A 22,062-nucleotide genomic window follows, 5' to 3' on the forward strand; every position below is an offset into this window, starting at 1 on the left:
CAAAATGGGACTTATCGGTTGTTCTACAGGCCCTGACCAGGAAACCATTTGAACCTATTCATTTGGCCTCCCTTAGACTGATTTACTTCAAAAACTTTTTTTTTGGTCGCTATAATGAAAGTTTGAAGAATTGGTGAGCTTCAAGCCTTCTCAATCAAGGAGCCATTTTTTTTCCTATCTTTTCAGACCAAATTGTTCTGAAGACAGATCCTAATTTCTTACTGAAGTTCGGTTTGGTCCAATATCGCGCTCAGAAGATGCTTCCTACGTTTTGCCCTAATCCATCGGGATTAGACATCCTTGGATGTTAAAAAAGCAGTCTTGAGTTACATGGAAGCCCCTAACGACTTTAGGCGTTCAGACGCAATATTTGTTTCATATGCTGGTACTAAGAAAAATGGACAAGCTACAAGAGGAACTTTTGCCAGATGGTTGAGAATGGTGATCACAGAGGCCTTTTCCCTTTTCAGGCTAGGAGAGTCCAGTTGGTATTCGGGCTCATTCTACAAGAGCTTTGCCAGTGAGTTGGGGAGAAAGAGGTGGTGCCACCCCCTAACAGATTTGTAAGGCAGCTACATGGATGAGTCTGACGACCTTTGCCTGTCATTATAGGTTGGACCTCCTGACAGCTGAGGACCAGGCTTTTTCGGAAGGAAAGTCTTGCAGGCTTTTGTCCCACCCTAAATGGGTTAAGCCTCAATTATCCTCTCGGGTGCTGTCCTGAAAGACGTTTTGGGAAAATTCAAGTTAGACTTATCGGTAACTTGTTTTCCAATAGTCTTTCAGGACAGCAATAACTGGTGTTTTTTTTTTTTTTTTTTTTTTTTGCTGTAATACTATGATATAACTGTCACTTATGTGTTGCAGCTGGGGCTGGAGGTTCTCTACAAACAACTGAAGGAAGCTGCGTGGGGGCCTCCTGTTAAAGCTTGGAATGATGAGGTGTTTCCTGTTGGGGAAGGAGCCATGATCTCTTGGGTGCTGTCCTGAAATACTATTGGAAAGCAAATTACCGATACTGACTTAAATTTTCAAATATATATTTGACAATTTAAACTTTCTGCCAGCTGTACGTCATATGTTGTCCTGGACTTTGAGTAGGGATATCTGAAAGATGCGTGCAGCCGCGGGCATCATTCAGATATAATTCTTTTCCACTGCCGATTTCTTGCACCGTAAAAACAATCATAGTGGCTGTTCAGCCGCTTGATTGTTAAAGGCGTCCCACCAGCGGCGCACCGGCTCTTCTACAGTGGCGGAAGTTAACCTTGGAGCATACCGCAGCCCAGATGGCTTAAAGGTGTTTGCGTTTTTTTTTTTATCCCAAGTTTTCCAGGCTAGAGAAGACCCCACATCTTTCTGTAAAGAGGACCTGTCATGCCCTATTCCTATTAAAAGGGATGTTTACATTCCTTGTAATAGGTATAAAAGTGATCAAAAAAATGTAAGTGAAAGTGTAAAAAAAAAAAAAAAAAAAAATTTTTTTAAAGCACCTTCATCTCTGCGTTCAAACCACACGTGAGTTATTACCGCGAATGTTAGAGCGAGAGCAACACTTCTAGCTCAAGACCTCCTCTAACTCTAAACCGGGTAACCTGTAAAAATGTTTAAAGCGGAGGTCCACCCTAAAGTGGACCTTCCGCTCATCGGAACCCTCCCCCCCTCTGGTGCCACAATCGGCACCTTTCAGGGGGGAGGGGGGTGCAGTTACCTGGATAATCCAGGTAACTGCACCCACTTCCGGGATAGCTCTCTGCGGAAAGGGGCGTAACTTACGCCCCTTTCCGCAAGTGCCCGCCCCTTCCCGCAAGTGCCCCGCTGCCTGCTGGGAAACACACAGATCCCAGAGGCAGCGGGGACCGTCCTCATTGCGCAGCGCAGCTCGCGCATGCGCAGTAGGGAACCGGGAAATGAAGCCGAAAGGCTCCATTTCCTGATTCCCATACCCAAGATGGCGGCGGCAGCACTCGAGTGTCGATCTAGAGATCGGCTTCGGGTGCCGACATCGCGGGCGCGCTGGACAGGTAAGTGTCACTATTTTAAAAGTCAGCAGCTGCAGTATTTGTAGCTGCTGGCTTTAAAAAAAAAAAAAAAAAAAATGCGGAGTCCAGGTGGACTCCCGCTTTAAACCATCACCTATAGTGATTTTTAAGTACTGAAGTTTGGCGCCTTTCCACAAGTGTGCACAATTTTAAAGTGTGACATGTTTGGTATCTATTTACTCGCTGTAACATCTTTCACCTTACCTAACCACACAAATAAAATTGGGCTAAATTTTGTGTGTTTTTTTTTTCTTATTTATGAAAGTATTTTTCCCCCAAAAAAATGAGTTTGAAAAAATGCTGCGCAAATACTGTGACATAAAGTTGCAATGGCTGCCATTTTATTGCCTAGGGTCTGGTTAAAAACATATATAATGTTTGGGGGTTCTGAGTAATTTTCTAACAAAATGATTTTCACTTGTAGGAGAGTAGCTCCACAATTGCCCGGGTATGGAAGTGGTTAAAACTGTTTATTGATATTTTTACTCTGTATCCCAAAAGATGTTTTTTTTTGTTTTGTTTTTTTGTTTTTTTAGTAACATACTTGCGTTTTTACAAAGTATCTTTCTTCAAGTACAGAGCCACCCCTATCAAATGATCTCCTGCAGCCTATTACCTTTTGTACCACCACCCCTCCCCTTTTAGAATGTAAGATCTACAAGCAGGGCCCTCCCTGTATTAAAACTGTACTGTAATTGTGCTGTGTAAACTGTTGGCACCATATAAATCATGTAAAATCAAGTGGTTGTATAGTTATCACTGCGATAGCCAATCAGAGGTTTGGAAAGCAATGGTGATTGAGAGCACTAGTCCTCCTGGCTTCTAATCGTTAGCATGAGACCTGGAACCACGGAAGATGGTCCACTTCAGTAAGGCTGCATATGCTTGTCATGAAAGGGTTAAAGTAAAGAAAAAAAATAAGGAATGACAGTCTACAAAATGCTTTTTTCTCTCAGCATCATGTTTGTTTTTTTTCTAGATTGTGCAGAGAAATTGTTTGACCTTGTGGACAGTTTTGCTGAAAGCAACAAGAGAAAAGTAGCAGTTTGGCCCCTGCAAATAATTTTACTTGTTCTGTGCCCAGAAATTATCCAGGACATTTCTAAGGAATCAGTAGAAGAAAGCAAAATGAACAAGGTGAGCAAGACTGGACAATATTTTGTATGATTTTATATTCATTCCTTTATAGATGGCCAACTCGTATCATATTGATCATTGATTACAAATAATTACTGCATTATGGAAAAGGCACAAAAGGATACACCCCTCTGCATCTTTTCACATCACGGCTCAGTTTATTTGGCAGAATTTGAAAGTTTTTTTTTTTTTTTTCAATATACACGTACTATAAAGTACAATTGTAGTAATGTGATACCTACTTAAAGCGGTTCTTCACCCTAAAGGGGAAGTTCCGCTAGTATTATCCCTCCCCCCTCCGGTGCCACAATCGGCACCTTTCGGGGGGAGGGGGGTGCAGTTACCTGGATAATCCAGGTATCTGCACCCACTTCCGGCCAGACCGCCGCATGGCTCCGCCCACCGCCGCATGCCCCCCCCCCCCCCCGTTGTGTTCTGGGAAACACACAGTTCCCAGAGACACAGCGGGGAACCAGCGCAGCGCGACTCGCGCATGCGCAGTAGGGAACCGGGCAGTGAAGCCCTCTTGCTTCACTTTCCGATTCCCTGACAGAGGATGGCGGCGGTGGCTGCAGCGAGACGAGCGATCGCTCGTCATTTGCCGCCGACATCGCTGGAACCTGGGACAGGTAAGTGTGATATTATTAAAAGTCAGCAGCTGCAATATTAGTAGCTGCTGGCTTTTAATATTTTTTTTTTTTGTGCAGCTCCTCTTTAAGGTAGCAAGGGGTGCTACATAGGCAGGGTAATTTCTTATCAGGACTCGAAAGAATGCAAATACGTAATCAAAACATTTAGTGCTATGTGCACAATGAGTTAGTGTGCAGTGCATATGCAAAGCTTTACAAATAGAATACAGTTCTATACATAATTTAGAATTTTCTTTACAGACTACACTGATCGGCACCAAAATTCACTGGTCAGCTCTTGCAGAAGTGATGTAATTCATGTCTTTCCTGTTCATTCTAGCTAGGGGAGATAAAAGAATGCCTTGTTTCCCTCCCCTCTACCCATTGACACCTGCCAAACATGCCAAAAGGGAGGGTCACCCTATCTGGGGTTCATGGCTCCCTTCCACCCGACAACCAACAGTTGACCTGTCCGATTTTTACTCGTTTCTGTAGCAGCCATTATTGTGTATTAAACGCCTTATTGCTGCAGACATATGAGGTTATATTGGTGGTGGTGAAAGGGGTAGACTACTTGGCTTCAGCTTCCAAGTGTGCCAACGATGTTCACTCTGCAAATCTGTCTGGTGCAAATAAATTTCCAGTCGCATCTATCTTCTACTACACGTGTGCCAGATGCTCAATTTATTCCTATGGTTGGGTTTGGTTCCAGCCATAGCGATTGATGCAGCAAAGAGGCTATTGCACAATAGAAGCTAGATACTACCAGTACTTGTATAGACTTTGCATTGCTATGTGATTTCACTGAAAGGAGTACAAGATGATTCTCCTTTTAATGCCTATCCCAGCAGAACAGACTCACATTTTTGCTCCCTCACCACTTGCTTTCTACATAATGGGATGTGTTCTCCTGTTCCTTGGGATTCTTATCTCTCCTAGGGTTATACAAGTAAACTGCAAGTAGACAAATGTTAATGCATTGTTTTACCTGTAATAAGTTATTTTGCAGTGAAAGCTAAATATTGCATGGCTGCATGCCCTCAAATGCAAAGGAGGAATAGAGTGGATGCATCTAATTTTGTTTTTTAAAGCAACTTATTTATGATGACAAAAGATGACCCAATAAGTACACTAAATTTTTTATAAACAAACTGGCTTTTTTGTAATTTGAAAGTACATTATTGTACTATCTTCCTGTATTGGTGGTGATAAACGGCCTAGCATGTGCTTAAATAGCTTGGCTTTTTTTTTTTTTTTTAATGTGCAATATCTATCTTGTAATGCCCGGTATTATATTTACTTGAAATTTTCTGTATACAGTTTTGATTTTATGCTAAGATACGTTTGCCTTTTAATAAAGATGTAGTGAATAAAAAATGACCACTGACTGATCATGTAAAGGTGTGCTCGTTCTATGTAAAGGGTGGAAAAAAAAACACCGTTATATGAAATGAAAATATCTAGATTGACCTATATCACCTGGATAAGTAAAATATCTTAAGGCTATGTGCATAATCAATTTGGTGAGGTTATGGTCCTTGTCCTGTTTTAGGTTTGGCAAAAACAAAAATGGTACATGAAGACTAATGTAATTTTTTTAAGAACCACATACTTGTGTGCAATTTTGTTTTATCATACAAATCTTATTTGTTTTAGAAGTTGTTTCTTGAAAGCCTCAGGAAAGCCCTAACTGGCCATGGAGTAGGAAAACCACTTACAGAGAGTGCTGCAATTGCTTGTGTTAAGTTGTGTAAAGCGTCCACATATGTCAACTGGGAAGATAATTCTGTCATATTCCATCTGGTTCAGTCATTAGTCATCGACTTAAAGGTGAGCACAAACATATATTGGTGCTTTTTCTTTAGCTTCTGCATTTTTGTAACAATTTTCAAAGTATCTCAGTATAAGCCTTTGAGCCCTGGTTCACACTGTCTAATGGTGTGCGACTTGTCATGCGACTTTGAACACTAAAAGTCATATGACAAGTCGCACACCATTAACTGCAATGGAACCCTTTTCTCAAGTCGATCCTACTTAGAAAAAAGGTTCCTACGCTATTTTGGGTGGCTTAGACACGACTTGCATTGACTTCTGTTTAAAGAAGTTGTATGCAAGCAGCGTTGAAGTTGCGCAGGGGTGTTGGATTCAAAGTTGCTGCATTGTGCACAAGGGCTGACTGATTTTTGCATTCTGTTTCAGTTGCTTAGAATCATCTTTGGGGTTTTGAGATGAGTAATCGTACAAGTCCAGGGCTATTTTCTTATCGAATTCTATCCCCGTGTCATATTTCATTCACCTTGGCTATGGTAGTGTTTGAAGCAAGGCACATTAGTAATGGCCCTGGAGGGGAGATGGTGTGCAAATTGTACCTGCCAAATTTGTGTGGTCGAATCTTTTATGACCATGGGAAATATATTTGTATTTGTGGCTGCACACTTGACAATACAGTATGCTGTGTTACATGGAAATATGTAGTTGAACATTTCTGATTTAGATTTTCTCGTTATCAGTAATTTTATTTAAAGTGGAAGAAAACCTGAACTATTCTTGACTGTTCCCTCCATCTACCTATCCCATCTGCCCTGTATAAAAAAACAAAACAAAAAAACTCCCAAAAAGAATCTATTTATTTACCTATTGGTTCCCAGCACAGGATCCTGCAGCTCCAGTGTCAATTTGTAGCTGCTACAGGGGAGTGGAGGGAGTGCTCCCTTACACAAAGGAGCTGGATCGGCAGGATCAATTGACCAGACTGCAGCAGATAAAAGAATGGGCAAGCACACAGATCTTATACAGTGTAGGTAGGAGGAGGGGGAAAGGAACATTTTTAAGAGTAGCTATAGTTGGTCCTTTTTACACTTTGAAGTGGAACCTTACCCTTAACCTGATTAAAAATAAGGATGTTTAGCAAGGAACATACATTCCACATTAACCACGTCTGGTCCGGGCCAATTCTGACATTCCTTTCCTACTTGTAAAAAAAAAAAACACTTTTTTATTTTTTATTTTTTTTAAGCTGGAACTACTTGGAACCCCCAAACATATATTGTTAAGCAGAGGCCCTAGAGAATACAATTTGGGCGTTGCATATTTTTATGTCACAGTATTTGTGCAGCAGTTTTTTCAAACTTCTTATTTGGACAAATACACTTTAATGCAAATGCACAAAAACACAATATAATAGGCAATTGTTTAGTAAAATATGATGTTTCGCCACATAACCTTTACAAATGACCAGTTTAGTGTTACACTGGGTCTGTTGATAAAATAATTGCTCACCCGGCATTTTGTGGCGATACCTCACGTGTGGAACTTGCTTGCGTGTTTGCATTTGCACTTGAGCACGGGATAACGGGTGCTTAAATAATTTTCATTTTTAACACACTACTTTTTTTTTTTTTTTTAATATATAAACTTTTATTGCAAGGGATGAACAAAATCCCTTGTAATAACGTGGACTCTGACAGGTCCTCTTTATGGAGAGATTTGGAGACTATCCCCACAGCAGATCTCTCCTCTGGCCTCCAGTGCAGCTGATAAGACACAGATTGGTCTGAGTGGCTGCTTTACTGGCCATTAACGGCCAGGTAAATAAAGGACAGACACAGGAAGTTACTAAATTCTTGTTGCTTTCCATTTACCACTGGGTGCTCAGAGCTGGATGCCACCAGTCGCATCCTTGCTAGGTTCCCCTATCGCAACCTGTAAAAGTAATCCAGCGGTTCGTTAGCTGCTAGGAAAATGTTTATTTTGTAGGAAATCACAGCCCAACAACATGCTATCTCTATCATTGCTGCAACGATGACTGAGATCACCCTTCCCATCCATGGGCATTTCGAAACAGATGGACGGGAAAGTGGTTAACGTAATACTAAACGCTAAAGGTGTTTTTTGCCTGGATCCTCATCTTCTCGTTTCCCTCTTCGGCTTGCCTGGCTTCTCCATCCTGTTGAGTGCCCCCACAGCAAGCAGCTTGCTATGGGGGTACCCAAGCCAAGCTGCAGCTCCCTGTTGCATCAAAACTCATGTTCCCCTTTGCTGTGGACATTAATGTCTTGTACACAATGCTTTTATCTTCCTTTTTTTTTTTTTACTTGTGTCTAAATGTACCTTTTTATATAATTTTTCTTGTTTCCATGAATATGTATCGCACCTATAAAGACCCCCATCTCTTCACTTTTCCTATTGTACACACTTGGGGATGCTGGTGCCATATACGTAGTGTTCTGGTCATGATTACGTATTTACCATAGTTAACAAAATTACTATGTGCTGTAAATTTCCTCCAGCATTGTTCCTGTTTTTGAAGGCTGCCATTTTGATGAAGCCCAGAGACCCTGAACAGTAGTAATTCTTTAGGCTTGTCAGCAGATTGGCCTCTACAAATATGGCACAGTGCCTAAAAATAGAGAGCAACTGTGTGCGGAGCAGGGTGTGCCTGGTTATTAACAGATTTTAATGGTATAAATGCTTTACATAGTTTCAGGCTGGTCCCTTTTACAGGTATTGCTATCTAGCAGGACCTAATTTTCCACTGTAAAATATGTAAAATCTAAGCCTGTTGGATACATTAACCACTTCAGCCCCAGAAGGTTTTACCCCCTTAATGGCCAGGCCATTTTTAACGATACGGCGCTGCATTACTTTAACTGACAATTGTGCACTCCTGTGACACTGTACCCAAATTTGATGTCCTTTTTTCCTAAAAATAGAGATGTCTTTTGGTGGTATTTGATCAACTCTGGGGTTTTATTTTTTGCACTATTAACGACAAAAAAAAACGAAAAAAAAAAACTGTTATAATACATACCCAATAAAAAAGCAAATTTTCTTCATCAATTTAGGCCAATATGTATTCTGCTACTCATTTTTGGTAAAAAAAAAAAAAATAAGCATATATTGATTGGTTTGTGAAAAAGTTATAGCCTCTACAAAATGGGAGACAGATTTATGGCAATTTTTTTTTTATTTATTTTTATTTTTTTTAAACTAGTAATGGCAACGACCAGCAATTTTTAGCGAGATTGTGGCGGACAGATCAGACACCTAGCTGACACTTTTTGGAAACCAGTGATATCACCGTGATCAGTGCTAAAAATATGCACTGACACAATATAAATGACGCTGGCAGGGAAGGGGGTTAACATCAGGGGCGATCAAGGGCTAACTGTGTGGGGGGATGGACTCTGATCCGTTTTCCTGATTAGCAGGAACACTAGATCAAAGTTTCTATGCCTGACAGCATGGTGGTCTGCTTGTTTACATTGGCTGTTCTGTCTCTGCGGGAAGCGATCGATGGTGGCCAGCGGACATTGCATACGCAGTGCCCGCTGATTAGCTCCCCCTGTGGCCAATCAGCGCGTGATCGCGGCCCCCAGTGACTATTGACGACAAAATTGTGTACAGATACGTAAATTTACGCAACAGAGCTGTCTTGCGGTATATGTACAGCAGGCGGTCAGGAAGTGATTAAAGACTTTCAAGCTGGTAATTGGAACACTAGATCAGAGTGTAGTGCTTCTTTGTGTTTGCTTTTGTATGTGTTACTGGGTAAAGCACACTCTAGTGGCATGATGGTGTGTAAACTGATCTTTCATCCTCACCCCTAAATGTGTTTTTTTTTTTTTTTCTCCCATCAACTGTGTGTGTGTGTATGTATATATGTATGTGTGTATATATGTGTGTATATGTGTGTGTGTGTGTGTGTGTGTGTGTGTATATATATATATATATATATATATATATATATATATATATATATATATATATATATATATATATATATATATATATATATATATATATATATATATATATATATATATATATATATATAAAATTTTTACTGTATGTCTGGGGGGGGGGGGAAACTATTTTCTTTTTTGGTCTAATACATAGTTAATAAAAATCATGTAAAACAAACGTAAAAACAAGTGTTAGACTGCCTTAGTGACTTAAAAGTTTTCTGTCCACAGAACTTGCTCTTCAATCCCAGCAAGCCTTTCTCAAGAGGAGCCACAAATCAGAATGCAGATGTAGACCTTATGATTGACTGCCTAGTTTCATGCTTTAGGATCAACCCTCAGAACAATCAGCATTTCAAAGTATGTTCATCTTTTTGTGGTGTTATTGATATAGTATATGTATAATAAGTTATCTTCCCCGTTCAACTTTCTCTATGATGTCCCTTACTTGCTCAACAGTTGAATTTCACTTAACTGCACTTTGGCACCAGACTGCAAAATACTATGGCTTAAAGGCAAGCGCTCGTGGTTAAATTCTTTCTTCATAGTATCACACAAGCTGGGGGTGAAATAACATGTTATTTCCTGTAATGTCCTTGGAATAGTCTTTGTTTTGAATATAAGTTGGAGAAAGCAGCAGTGCAGTCAGTCCTAATAAACCAAGTTATCTGTTATTCACCCAAGGAGAAATGGGTTCATTTGATATGCTTGTACAGTATACCAACATTAATACACAGAAAAATAGCCACCACATACTTCATTGTCCCTTAGCATTTTTTACAGTCTAAAGCCTTGGTGCCCACTCTGCAGTCCGAGGTTTTCATGTGACCGTTTGGTAAATGATGTTCAGACCTCAGCAGCATGTGGGAACATCTATAAGGGTAGTAGAGATCAATACCATTACCCTAATGTAACATGTTCCCAGATTTGTGTGGTCTTCTAGCATATCCCCAGCCAAAATCATAGCATGTCCCCACACTCTGCCCCTCATTTCCTCTGTTAGGTCTGCAGTTTGACAGTCTTCTCAAACATATATTGAACATTATGCGCAGCACTTTGATGTCAGGGACTGCATTTTAGGCCCCCTTTAGCTGATAAGTTGACAACCACTGGCTTAAAGTACCCCAAAAGTTCTGCCACATGTGCATTTATCCTAAAATTCCTCTTCTGTGCAAGTCTCTGATGTTTAAAATTTCACATCGTGCTTCTCAGTTGGCACTGGGCACAGAGCCTGGCCTATTAAGTTGGCACCGCACATGGAACTATAGTTTCCTGCTTACGTTGCAACAGTGGCTGCTAGCAAAGTGCTAGTTTCTGTGATTGGCAGGCAGTTTTCCTCTGCTGGCAATGCTTAGCCCAGGAGAGTAGTCCCTACATGTGGAGGTTTTCAATGATCTGTTGGGGAATGCTGAGTATGTAGCTTCTAGCCTCCATTTCAACAACATTATGGACAGATTTGCATCTATAGGTGCAAGGATCCCCGGGCAGAAGCAGTGGATGTTCTGATGTTTTGTCAGGATCGCAGTGGAGGGTTATTCTTGTTTCACGCTGGCCCAGATGGAGGTGGTATGCTGACCCGATAACTTCTGGCACACGCACCATGGGCCCAGCCTCCAGATTTACTGTGCTAAGGACTGATTTGCCATCCTGCTTCACGGTTACTGACTTTAAAGGCACGAGGGTAAAAAATAAATGTGCAGTCCTAATGGGAACGGTCACTAGATTAAATGGGACCATATAGTGTCCATGGGAATCTTTAACACAAAAACACACTTAAAATATGGTTAAATTAATCTACAAATGTGATAATGAAAAATATAAAAATAAATAAAATGAATTAAAAATTAACCCAGAGTCCACAAGTGAAGAAACTGTGCGTGTGATTAGTCCAGACAAATAGAATAATCCTCATGCTTCAAAAGTTGAGACATATGCAAGGAGAATAAAAGCAAAATATCCACCACCAACTGTATGGAGGCTTACCGGAATGTCAAAAGGACATGCCTGATAATTTGACAAGGCTTGTGATGAAATTACACCAATGGATAAGGGCACCCGCGTAGGCAATCTCTGGCTTTTAAAGCGGTTGTAAACCCTTACAACCAACTTTGACCTACAGGTAAGCCTAGATTAAGGCTTACCTGTAGGTCCAAGAAATATTTCCTAAACCTATACGGTTTAGGAGATATTTACCCGAAGACAGCCACCGCTGTCTACGGCGCATGCGCCGTAGACAGCGGCGCGCAGGCGCACTGGGGCAGGCCCGCAGATCGCGGCGATATGCCGCGAGTGTCGGGTCCTGTGCGCATGCGCGGGAGTGACGTCATTGCGGCTCCGCCGAATCACAGCGCTGGAGCCGCGAGACCCGGAAGTCGCTCTGGGATCCATGGCAGCGGCGAAGAGGAAGACAGTGGACCGCTTCGGGGGCTTCATTCTCAGGTAAGTTATTCATAATGAGCTAGTATGCTATGCATACTAGCTCATTATGTCTGTCTTGCAGGATTTTTTTTTTCAGGATTTTTTTAAAAGGGTTTACAACCACTTTAGGGTGATCCCACAATTCTTCAGATGGTTTACAATGGCAGTAGCCCAGGGTGTACAATTTCGGAATGAGGTGGATCAAATTTCTCTCATAGTCATATAAGGCGGACAAGAAGAACAGAGTGCTACATGGTGTAATTCCGTTTTAGTAAAAAGTATTTTAAAATAAGGAACGCATTCACAATTGAGAAGATATACAAGTGCTTTTGGTAACAATGATGCAATGGAATCGGCGGGGCTCGTCCTGGTGTGTTTCGTCTAACAAGACATCTGGGGGTGCCAGCCTGCTGACTTATGCGGGTTTAACCACGCTTCCAACAAGCAAATGTCAGATAACCCATCGCCACGCTATCAATCGCAAACATTGTAGATGACCAATAGTCTAGCCTCGCTTTGATACGATGGCAAGGGAAAACCTGTGTCTACAACATCATTGGCTAAAGATTCATTGACGGCTGTCGAGGCAGTGACACCCTGCTGTCTTTGAGGGGAAAAAAATGGAATAAGAAGAAAAAAAATTCAATTAAAAATGTTTAAAATATTACTTTTCTGATGGCCACAACGAGGTTGACATTGAATGGGGTCAAAAAAATGATGCATGATGTTGTTATAATACCATACATGATAAAATTGTATAAGTTATGTAAAATGTTAACCCAGGCATTCCGAACGTATTGGTTGGTAATAAAAAATTAAGCCCCATTAATGAAGGTGTTAATGTCCCACTCCACATTCATACCGAGTTGGGAGTAGGACTAATTCCTAGATCCAGAAGGTTTTTGAGGCCTGCTACTCCTAGTTTCTGTCAATAACTAAAAATTCTATAACCTTTTGGATCTCGATTGTGGCACTGTCGATAATGATTAGGCACACTGATTAATGTCGACACTCTTGATTTTGGCTGTGTTCATTAACACTGGTGGTGAATGAACGGATCGTTTGGCCTACATACTGTGTTTTTTTTTTTTGCAAAATCTTTTTTATAAAATTTTTCATTTGCATACAAAATTAGCCCACGCAGGTGCCAAACCTTTGCCTACGCAGGGGCAGTTCTTCTGATGCGGCAACATACTGCAACAGAGCGCAACATACAACATCAACAAGCTAACTTATACTATAACCCCAATGTGGTGGTGGTGGGGGGGGGGCTCAGTTCAGGAGAATCTGTGCTCAAATTGGTACCAACAGGATAATGCAGCATGAGCAGTTGGGTCAATATACTAACAGACTAGAGATGTTAATCTAGGAAATGGTTACTGCATCGGTTGCCATGGTGTTATCATCTAACCAACAGGTCCATACCTTTTCAAATTTTTGTGGACAACCCCGCCCGAGTAGGTGGCTTTATACAGCGGTAAACTGGCATTCACTAGGCTTTTCCAGAATCTGACAGAGGGAGGGAGACAATTGTTTCCAGTTCATCGTAATGGCCTTATGAGCATAGTACAATAGCGGGGATATGAGTATTTTCCTGGCTCTGAGCATTGACAGTTCTACTAGCCCCAGCAGACAATTTTTAGGATCATAAAAATTTTCTTGCATCAGGGGATACAGAGCCATAGTAATTACTATGTGGGTTATATTGGACCGACAGGTGATGGACACTGGCATGCCCCTAAGGCGTGTACTCCCCTATATAACCCCTCCAATTACTGGGAGTCCTCAGATTTTTCGCCAGTGTCTATCACGAGGTGACCAAGGTTTTGGTCACTAGTAAAGATGTGCTGTGCTGAGCTCCCCTGGTAGTAATCCTTGCAGGGTCTAGCCATGCTGACCGAATCCATTCTGATGTCTTGGGCTAAATGAATGGTACCCGGGCCTCGTGTCTGAAGAAACAAGGTTTTGCTTGCGAACGCTTCTCTTTGAGAGCTGGGCCCTGGGATCCAGTACTTTTTGGTAGTGAGGCCGTAAAGTTTTTACTGGCAGGGTGCTGTAGCAGGTCCAGGATTGTGGGTAACCCGAGGTTCACCCGGTTCCTGAAGGTTTCCTAAAAGGTCTCGGAGCCTACCATGAAGGGTGAAGATTGGGTCTTTGTCTCTGATAAAACCCTGCTGCGAGGAAAAGGTAAGGGACATTTTCTCAGGAATTTCTCCTATGTGTAATGTTGTCATTCCTATGTGTCACCACTGGGGGCTGCATTGAGCACTCACCGTCCTGACGCTGGAAAAAGCAGAAGCCTTCATCCTCCTCTCCTACAGCCAGAACAGACCCTTTGGTAAGAAAGGGGGGCTGGTCTCTTCCTGTGCCCCCAGATTGGCTTTATTCCCCTTCAGGGGACATGCCAAGACAGTTGCTTCTTTTTCAGAGAGATAAATAAAGGGCAGACCGCGGCCGCTTGGTGGAGGATTTACCCCTCCCCCGCCAGGCTGCAGACGCCGCTCGGGCGGGAAAATACTCTTTTGACAAGGGGGACATTATTCTGTGTGGGGGGGGGGGCATAGCTAACAGCGTCAGACGCCCGCCACGCGTTCAGGAAGTGTTTTAAAGCGCTGTTTGTGAAGCTGCTGCCTGTCGGTGGAGGGACAGAGCAGAGAGGTTGGGTCGATCAGGTTTGGTGACACATGCATTTCTCTTTGATACACTGTACTGTAAGAGGCTAGGATTAATAGCAGCTATTGTGCTGTATTATAGCCTAGCAAGTTTACATTCTTTTGCTGGTAGTGCCTCTGCTTTCTGTTTTTAAGCTATGACTGGCAAAGGGACCAGGAACTCCTCTAAGGGGTCAATGGTTACACAACAAACTAAAACCATTTCCAAAAGAATGTCATCCTCCTCTGGGAGTGTTGCAGGCGGTCAGATTGAGCCGTCAGGGGAAACTGCAGTCGCACAAGTCGCTTCAGCCCCTGAGTATGTCACATGAGGTTTTGTCTTCTACCATTGCCAATTTGGAAAAGATTGATGCTATTTTATCCCTCCATAGTGGGGTTAAATGTAGCAGATCCCCATCTAGTGCTTAAGACCCTCCTTTGGAGGTTCAGGATGCTGGGGATTAGGCAGCTCTTCCCAAAGATTTGGAAGATACTTGTTTATCCTCTTCTCAGGACCCTAATAATATAGGAGGAGTAACATCACAAGACAGGTTGCTTGTGCACTCTTACTAAGTTGGTTCGTTCAACTTTTTTGCTGCCTGCAGCGCAGACTCTTGATCATCCCATCTCTAAGTTAGGATCATTAAAACTTCCTCCGTCTGCGGATGCCTTTCCTATTCATGCATGGCTAAGGACGCTTATGTATGCTGAATGGGAACATCCGGATAAACAATATTATCCCCTTAAGAGATTCTCCACACTTTATCCTATGGAAGAAGATTGCTATAAGAAATGGAGGGGGTCCAGCGGTTGATGCTGCGATTGCCTTAGTGAATAAGAATCTTCTTTTGCTAAAAAGTTGGTCAGCTGAAGCGCCGTGTAAAAAGCTCTTAGCTGGTTTCCGACTATTTAGAGATTTGGATAAATACCTACAAAAGATCTCGAATAGCAAAAGCTCTTTTACCAGTGAAGGAGAAATTCAGACATTTCTCCTTTTAAGTACACTTCTTATCCTGTACCAGGGGCATCAGTCTCTAGGCAGTCTCGACGTCCTCAAATGTCAGGTTCAAGGGGAAAACCACTAGGGCAGCACCAAGGTCAGAAGAGATCTTGGGGCAGAAAGCCCACAAAACAGAGTGCTAAAGTCTCCTTATGAAGGGACGCCCCTGCTCGCTCGGGTGGGGGGAAGGCTCCTGCATTTCTCAAGGAGCTGGCAGGAACAATGTCAAGACAGATGGGTGGCTTCTGCCGTTTCTCTAGGTTACAAACTAGAGTTCTGAATTTTTCCGTCTCCTAAGTTTCTAAGGTCAAATGTTCCCAAGGATCCAGAGAAGGCTCTCCTTCTAGCACTGGATCGTCTATTATCCAAGTCAGTGATATCAGACGTTCCCTTAGAGGAACAAGGCACAGGTTTTTATTCAAACCTCTTTATGGTTCCAAAGCCAAACGGGGGAACTAAGACCTCCAAGGAGGGGAATTTTTGGCTTCTATCGATAGCAGAGATGCATATCTCCACCTGCCAATATTTCCCGCTCACCAAAAATTTCTATGCTTCGAAGTAGAAAATCATAATTTTCAGTTTGTGGCCCTGCCATTCGGTCTAGCCACAGCACCACAGGTGTTCTCAAAAATTCTGGAGCCTCCTTTAGACAGATTAAGGGCTCAAGGCAATAACGGTCCTAGCCTACTTAGACGATCTGCTTTTAATAGATAATTCAGTTTCAAGGCTAAAGCACAGTCTGGTCACAACGGTAAACTACCTGGAATCTCTAGGCTGGATTCTCAACCTAGAAAAATACTCCTTAAAACCAAGGAGATTGCAGTACCTGGGTCTTGTCATAAATACCATGCAGAAAAGCCTTTCTACTCCAGAAAAGAATCGGTTCCATTGTAGAACTAATTCAACTTATCAAGGCAAAGAAAACGCCTTCCATTCAGTTGTGCATGAGACTATTGGGGGGAAAAATGGTGGCCTCCTCCGAGGCCGTCCCTTAGGTGCAGTTTCATTCAAAATTGCTACAAAACGTAATCCTGTCGGCCTAGAACAAGAAGGTTCAGGCCTTAGATTTTCCAATTCGTCTGGCTCCCGACGTGCGTCGGCCTAAATTGGTGGTTGATATCCAGCAACCTTCAAAAGGGAAAATCGTTTTTACCAGTCCCTTGGAAAGTGACTACGGATGCCAGTCTTCTAGGGTGGGGAGCAATCCTGGAAGAGGATTCCGTCAAGGGGAAGTGATCCAAGTTGGAAAGGACCTTGCATATCAACATTTTGGAGATGCGGGCAGTTCATTTGGCTCTAAAGTCCTGGACGCTCAGACTGAGGGGCTGTCCTGTCAGGATTCAGTCCGACAATGCCACGGCTGGGGCTTACATCAATCACCAGGAGGGGCATGATTAGTCGTACAGCCCAAAAAACATTATGTTCTGTCTTGGACAGAACACAACGTTCCTTGCCTATTGGCAGTTTTCATTCCAGGGATAGAATTGGCAGGCGGACTACTTGAGTCGCCAACAATTATTTCCGGGAGAATGGTCTCTTCACCCCGACATCTTCCTAGCGTTATGTCGGAGATGGGGTGCTCCGGACGTAGACCTGTTCGTGTCCAGATTCAACAACAAGGTCGACAACTTTGTGTCACAAAGGATCCGCTAGCTTGCGGAACAGACGCATTGGTCTTCCCATGGGATCAGTTTTCTCTGATCTATGCATTTCCTCCAGTTCTGCGTCTTCTTCGCAGGATCAAGCAGGCATTCTGGTGGCCCAGAAGATGGCAGTAGGAGTCCCTTGGACTCTGCCATTACGGCCAGATCTCGCGCAAGGTCCGGTATTCCATCCTACCTTACGGTCCCTAAATGTAACGGTCTGGCTTTTGAGACCCACATTCTAAAAAATCGTGGGCTGTCTCCTTCAGTGGTATCTACCTTGATTAATGCCAGGAAGCAGGCTTCCAGGGTCATTTGCTATAGAGTCTGGAAGGAATATGTTTCCTGGTGTGGATCCAGGGGTTGGCACCCCAGGAAATATGGCATGGGTAGGATCCTTGATTTCCTGCAAATGGAATTGGAAATGAATCTGGCTTTGAATCCTATCAAGGGCCAGATCTCAGCCTTGTGAATATTTTTTTTTTTTCATTGGCCTTTGGCTTCTCACTCTTTAGTGTGTAGCTTTGTTCAGAGTGTAACGCGGATCAATCCCCCTATCAAGGCACCTCTAAATCCTTGGGATTTGAATTTGGTCTTATTGGCTTTGCAGAAACAGCCTTTTGAACCTTGAACCCTACGTGAAATTTTCTTGGTTCTTTTGACTAGAAAGATAGTCTTTCTGGCTGCCATTTCTTCTGCTAGAAGAGTATCAGAACAAGCGGCTCTGTCTTGTAAAGAGCCATATCTGATCGTGCATAAGGATAAGGTGGTGTTACGTTCTCATCCTGAATTCCTGCCAAGTGGTGACAGGTTTTCACTTAAACCAAGATATTGTTCTCCCTCCTTTCTTCCCAGTGCCTCGATCTAGGGAAGAAAAGGCACTACATTCCCTTGATGTAGTGAGAGCGGTCAGAGCATGTTTAAAGGCGGCTCCTCAGGTTCGTAAAACAGATGCTTTATTCGTACTGCCAGATGATTCAAAGAGGACATGCAGTGTCAAAACCCACTATTTCCAAGTGGATTCGCCAAGTCATTATTCAGGCTTATGGTTTAAAGAAGAAAATTCTTCCTTTTCATGTTAAAGCATACTCAACCAGGGTGATTAGTTCCTCTTGGGCGGTGCATCATCAGGCCTCTGGCTCAGATCTGTAAGGCCGCGACTTGGTCTTCAGTTGATACGTTTGTCAGATTTTATCAAATCGATGTTAAGGGTCATGAGGATATTGCCTTTGGGCACAGTGTGCTGCAGGCTGCAGTATGAGTCCTCTGACTTCTTTTCTTTTTTGTTGTCTCCCCCTCCTTCAGTTGCCATTGCTATGGGACATCCCACATAGTAATTACTATGGCTCTGTGTCCCCTGATGTAAGAAAAGAAAATGGGATTTTTAAAACTGCTTACCTGTAAAATCCTTTACTTTGATGTACATCAGGGGACACAGAAGTCCCTCCCTTCTTGGTATACACTTGTATTGCTTGGCCAAAACTGAGGAGGGGTTATATAGGGGAGTACACGCCTTGGGGGCCTGCCAGTGTCCATCACCTGTCGGTCCGATATAACCCACAAAGTAATTACTGTAGCACTGTGTCCCCTGATGTACATCAAAGAAAAGGATTTTACAGGTAAGCGGTTTTAAAAATCCTATTTTTTCACTGGTTATACAGAACCAATTTGATAGCGGCGTGGGATATTGGCTCCTGCTGCTGTCAAATCCTATCCGCTGAGGAAGGGGTGGGGCTGAGCCACAATTTGTGTGTCTATGGGTGAACATCGCTTGGCTTGAGACCAAGCCCATACGTCTGCCCCTACAGCAAGTGGCTCCCTATGCTGCGACACACAGAAGAGAAGGCAAGAGCGCTGGTGGGGGACCCCCAGAATAGGAGGTTTGGGCCACTCTGCAATACCAGTGCACAAAGCAGGTAAGTGTAAACAATTTTTTTTTTTTTTTGGGCAATAGTAAGTCTATAGAATCACTTTGGGTGTGAGGTCTAGGGTGGCATTTTGATCTGCAGGTAGACCTCTGTTATCTAGTGTTTTTCAGTTGATCCAGTCAGGGAAGGTTTGCTGTGTTGCTCACCCCTCAGACTGCTTTTGGATGTTTCAATAGTATGAGACTTCCTGTCTCTCTCAAAGATAACAGGATTTTTACACTGGCTGTGGAATTATTTTTTTGAGTCTACTGGGGGTCACTAGCCCCACCCCTCTGAGTTGGTGATCATTGTCTGTTAAACGTTGCTATATAATTAAGGCGTGTTGGTACCAGGATGGTGTTATCATCCTGGACTGGCTGACCATTTCTGTTTGTGTCCACTCTTCAACTGAAGTTTAAAAACAACTAACCCATTCAGTTTCATTGAGCATATTGTAAACTAGAATTTTAATTTGCAACAAATTAGCTAGTTTGTGTTTGGAATACACTAGTGTCTAGAAGGAACAAGCAAGAGGCAGCATTTATACTTGTACCTGATGCTGAATTAATGCTGGAGATGGCAATGCTGAAAATAAAAACACATCAAGACCAGTTCTACAGATTTTGGAACTTCTATAGTGTATTTTATCTTTTTTTTTTTTTTTATTGTATACAGTATGTGACAGACTCACCTGAGAAGGGGGCTTTTGGAGAGAACTTGGAAACCTTTGTTTCAGCCACCCATGTTGCTCTTATGTCTAGGTTACCCTGTGTCTATTAGGTGACCAAGCAATATGGAGCAGTAATATTTACTCACAATATCTCCCAGGAAATCTAAAAAGACTATTCCTGGTTTATTTGATTCGTAACTACACATGTTAATTGAAAGAGCTGATCACATTGGCCTCTGTAAAATGTGGTAAACTTCTACTACTGGTGGGCTCCTGCTCTTGTCCTGTGTTTATACTTATGATAATGTGAATTGTGCCTTCTGAGCTAGTAGACGACAAGGCTGACCTGAATTGTCAAACGTCTGAGTCACTAAGGCTGGTTAAATGATTAGTTGGCTCATATTCATTTATTTCTGGTTACAGTTTGTATTAGGGTAATATGATCAGGAGGGGGGAATCTCCTCAAGTGTATATGACTGTATTCTTGTTCTAATAAACAGTTCTATTTCTGGTGTACTCCAAAACTGGTGTTGCCTGGTTCTTGGGGTAAATTGGGCAGATACACTGGTCTCATGTTCCAGAGCTTAGGAAGTGATATACTGATGGAAGCACTCAAGCGGAGCATGGGACATTCTGTCGCACAGTATATCGCGTTTTAGAAAAGTTTCATGCTCGTATTAGATGAAACAATCTTAAAATATTTAACTGCCGTTTTGAATATCTACAGTCAATTTAGTTATTCCAATAAAACTTCAGTCTTAATGAACGTGTTTATTCATAAAACAAATGATGAGATATTGCTTTTGTGAAAGTTTGGGCAATTTTGAGAGTTAAAAGCAGTTTGTAATTTCCTAATATACATTTTTGAATTATCGATTTATGTTTGGCTTTTACAAGTGCTTTCAATTTTATTTCTAACGATAATCTTTTGTTTTTTTCCCCCTTGTTTTCCTTTCATAGATTTGCTTGGCACAGTCCTCGCCATCAACATTTCATTATGTGCTGGTGAATTCTCTGCACCGAATTATCACAAATGTAAGTAGCTTTCTAAAAGGTTTGTGAAATGGTAAAATTTTCATATAACAATAAAAAAAAGTATATTTGCTGTTTTTCTAAATGAATCCAATGAGAATTATTCTCGCCCACTACACTTAAGTAAATTAATACTCCTTTTTCTCCATCATTCTTTGAAGAACACAGCTTTGATTGTAAGTAACCTAGTGCTTTTATTCACACCTACAGCAAAAATGGACACTAGGCACATAGAAAACTGATTATTGAAGCATTAAAATTACAAGTATGATAAGAGCCTTAAAATGAGACTTGTTTTGCACTAAATTCAGCGCTTACTCAAACCTCATATAAGGCATTACTTTGGCTTTAAAGAGCTTCTGTTTCTCCCAAAAAACAAAAAACTAAAATATATCTTAAAGGGATTGTAAAGTGAATATTTTTTTTAAAATAACAAACATGTTATACTTACAGTACCTCCACTGTGCAGCTTGTTTTGCACAGAGTGGCCCCGAACCTGCTCTTCCCTCGGCGGCTGTCTCTGCTTCCTCCCGCAGGTGCTTCTCATGTTCATGCGAGCTCCCTTGCATGGTGAGAAGCACCTGCGGGCGCTCTCCGTGATACAGCCGGCAGCTATAGCCGCTCGCTGTATCACACGGCCCCAGCGCTCCACGTCAGTGGATGTGATTGACAGCAGCGCAAGCCAATGGCTGCGCTGCTTTCCATCCATCCACTCCAGCCAATCAGCGGCCAGTCTAAACGGTGGAAAGGACAGCGGGGGCGAGTGCGGGATTTTCGAGGGGTGAGCTGGGGGCGCAGGCACTGTCAGATGTTTTCACCTTGATGCATAGAATGCATTAAGGTGAAAAAACATTTACCTTTACAACCCCTTTAAAATAACTTTTATGCCTAGCAGGATGACTTCCAGGAGCAAGCTGGTCATTGCCAATGCGCAGGGTTTGTCAGACAAACCTAAATAAGCTCAATTGGTCCGTCAAAAAATGATGTACATAATGCACATAAATTAGAGGGCCTTAGTGTGAGCATGACTATGCCTTTATTTGTTTTGCTTTTTATTTGGCTTGGTAGAGTTTTCTACTGCCGTATAAACAACTGTTGGTAGAATGAGGCTGGATGTTGTAAATCCTCCAGGTATCAAGAGCGCAGGTTTTCCCAGATCATTAAAGGAGATTTCTTGGTTTTTGGCACT

General features: G+C 42.3%; 1 protein-coding gene across 5 annotated transcripts in view; it reads left to right on the top strand.

Moving 5' to 3' along the window:
* The window catches only part of NF1 (neurofibromin 1), a 436,753-nt gene that overhangs the window by 76,591 nt on the left and 338,100 nt on the right, over window positions 1-22,062 (top strand). For all 5 annotated transcript variants that reach the window (XM_077482413.1, XM_077482415.1, XM_077482416.1 and 2 more), the window contains exons 8-11: window positions 3,022-3,179; window positions 5,465-5,638; window positions 9,784-9,912; window positions 20,802-20,876. In XM_077482413.1, coding sequence (XP_077338539.1) covers window positions 3,022-3,179; window positions 5,465-5,638; window positions 9,784-9,912; window positions 20,802-20,876 — 536 coding nt within the window. The remainder of the gene's footprint in view (window positions 1-3,021; window positions 3,180-5,464; window positions 5,639-9,783; window positions 9,913-20,801; window positions 20,877-22,062) is intronic.

This window comes from Lithobates pipiens, unplaced genomic scaffold (genome assembly GCF_037356315.1).
Source record: "Lithobates pipiens isolate NorthernLeopardFrog02 unplaced genomic scaffold, aLitPip1_a1.2 Scaffold_16, whole genome shotgun sequence".
Lineage (NCBI taxonomy): Eukaryota > Metazoa > Chordata > Amphibia > Anura > Ranidae > Lithobates > Lithobates pipiens.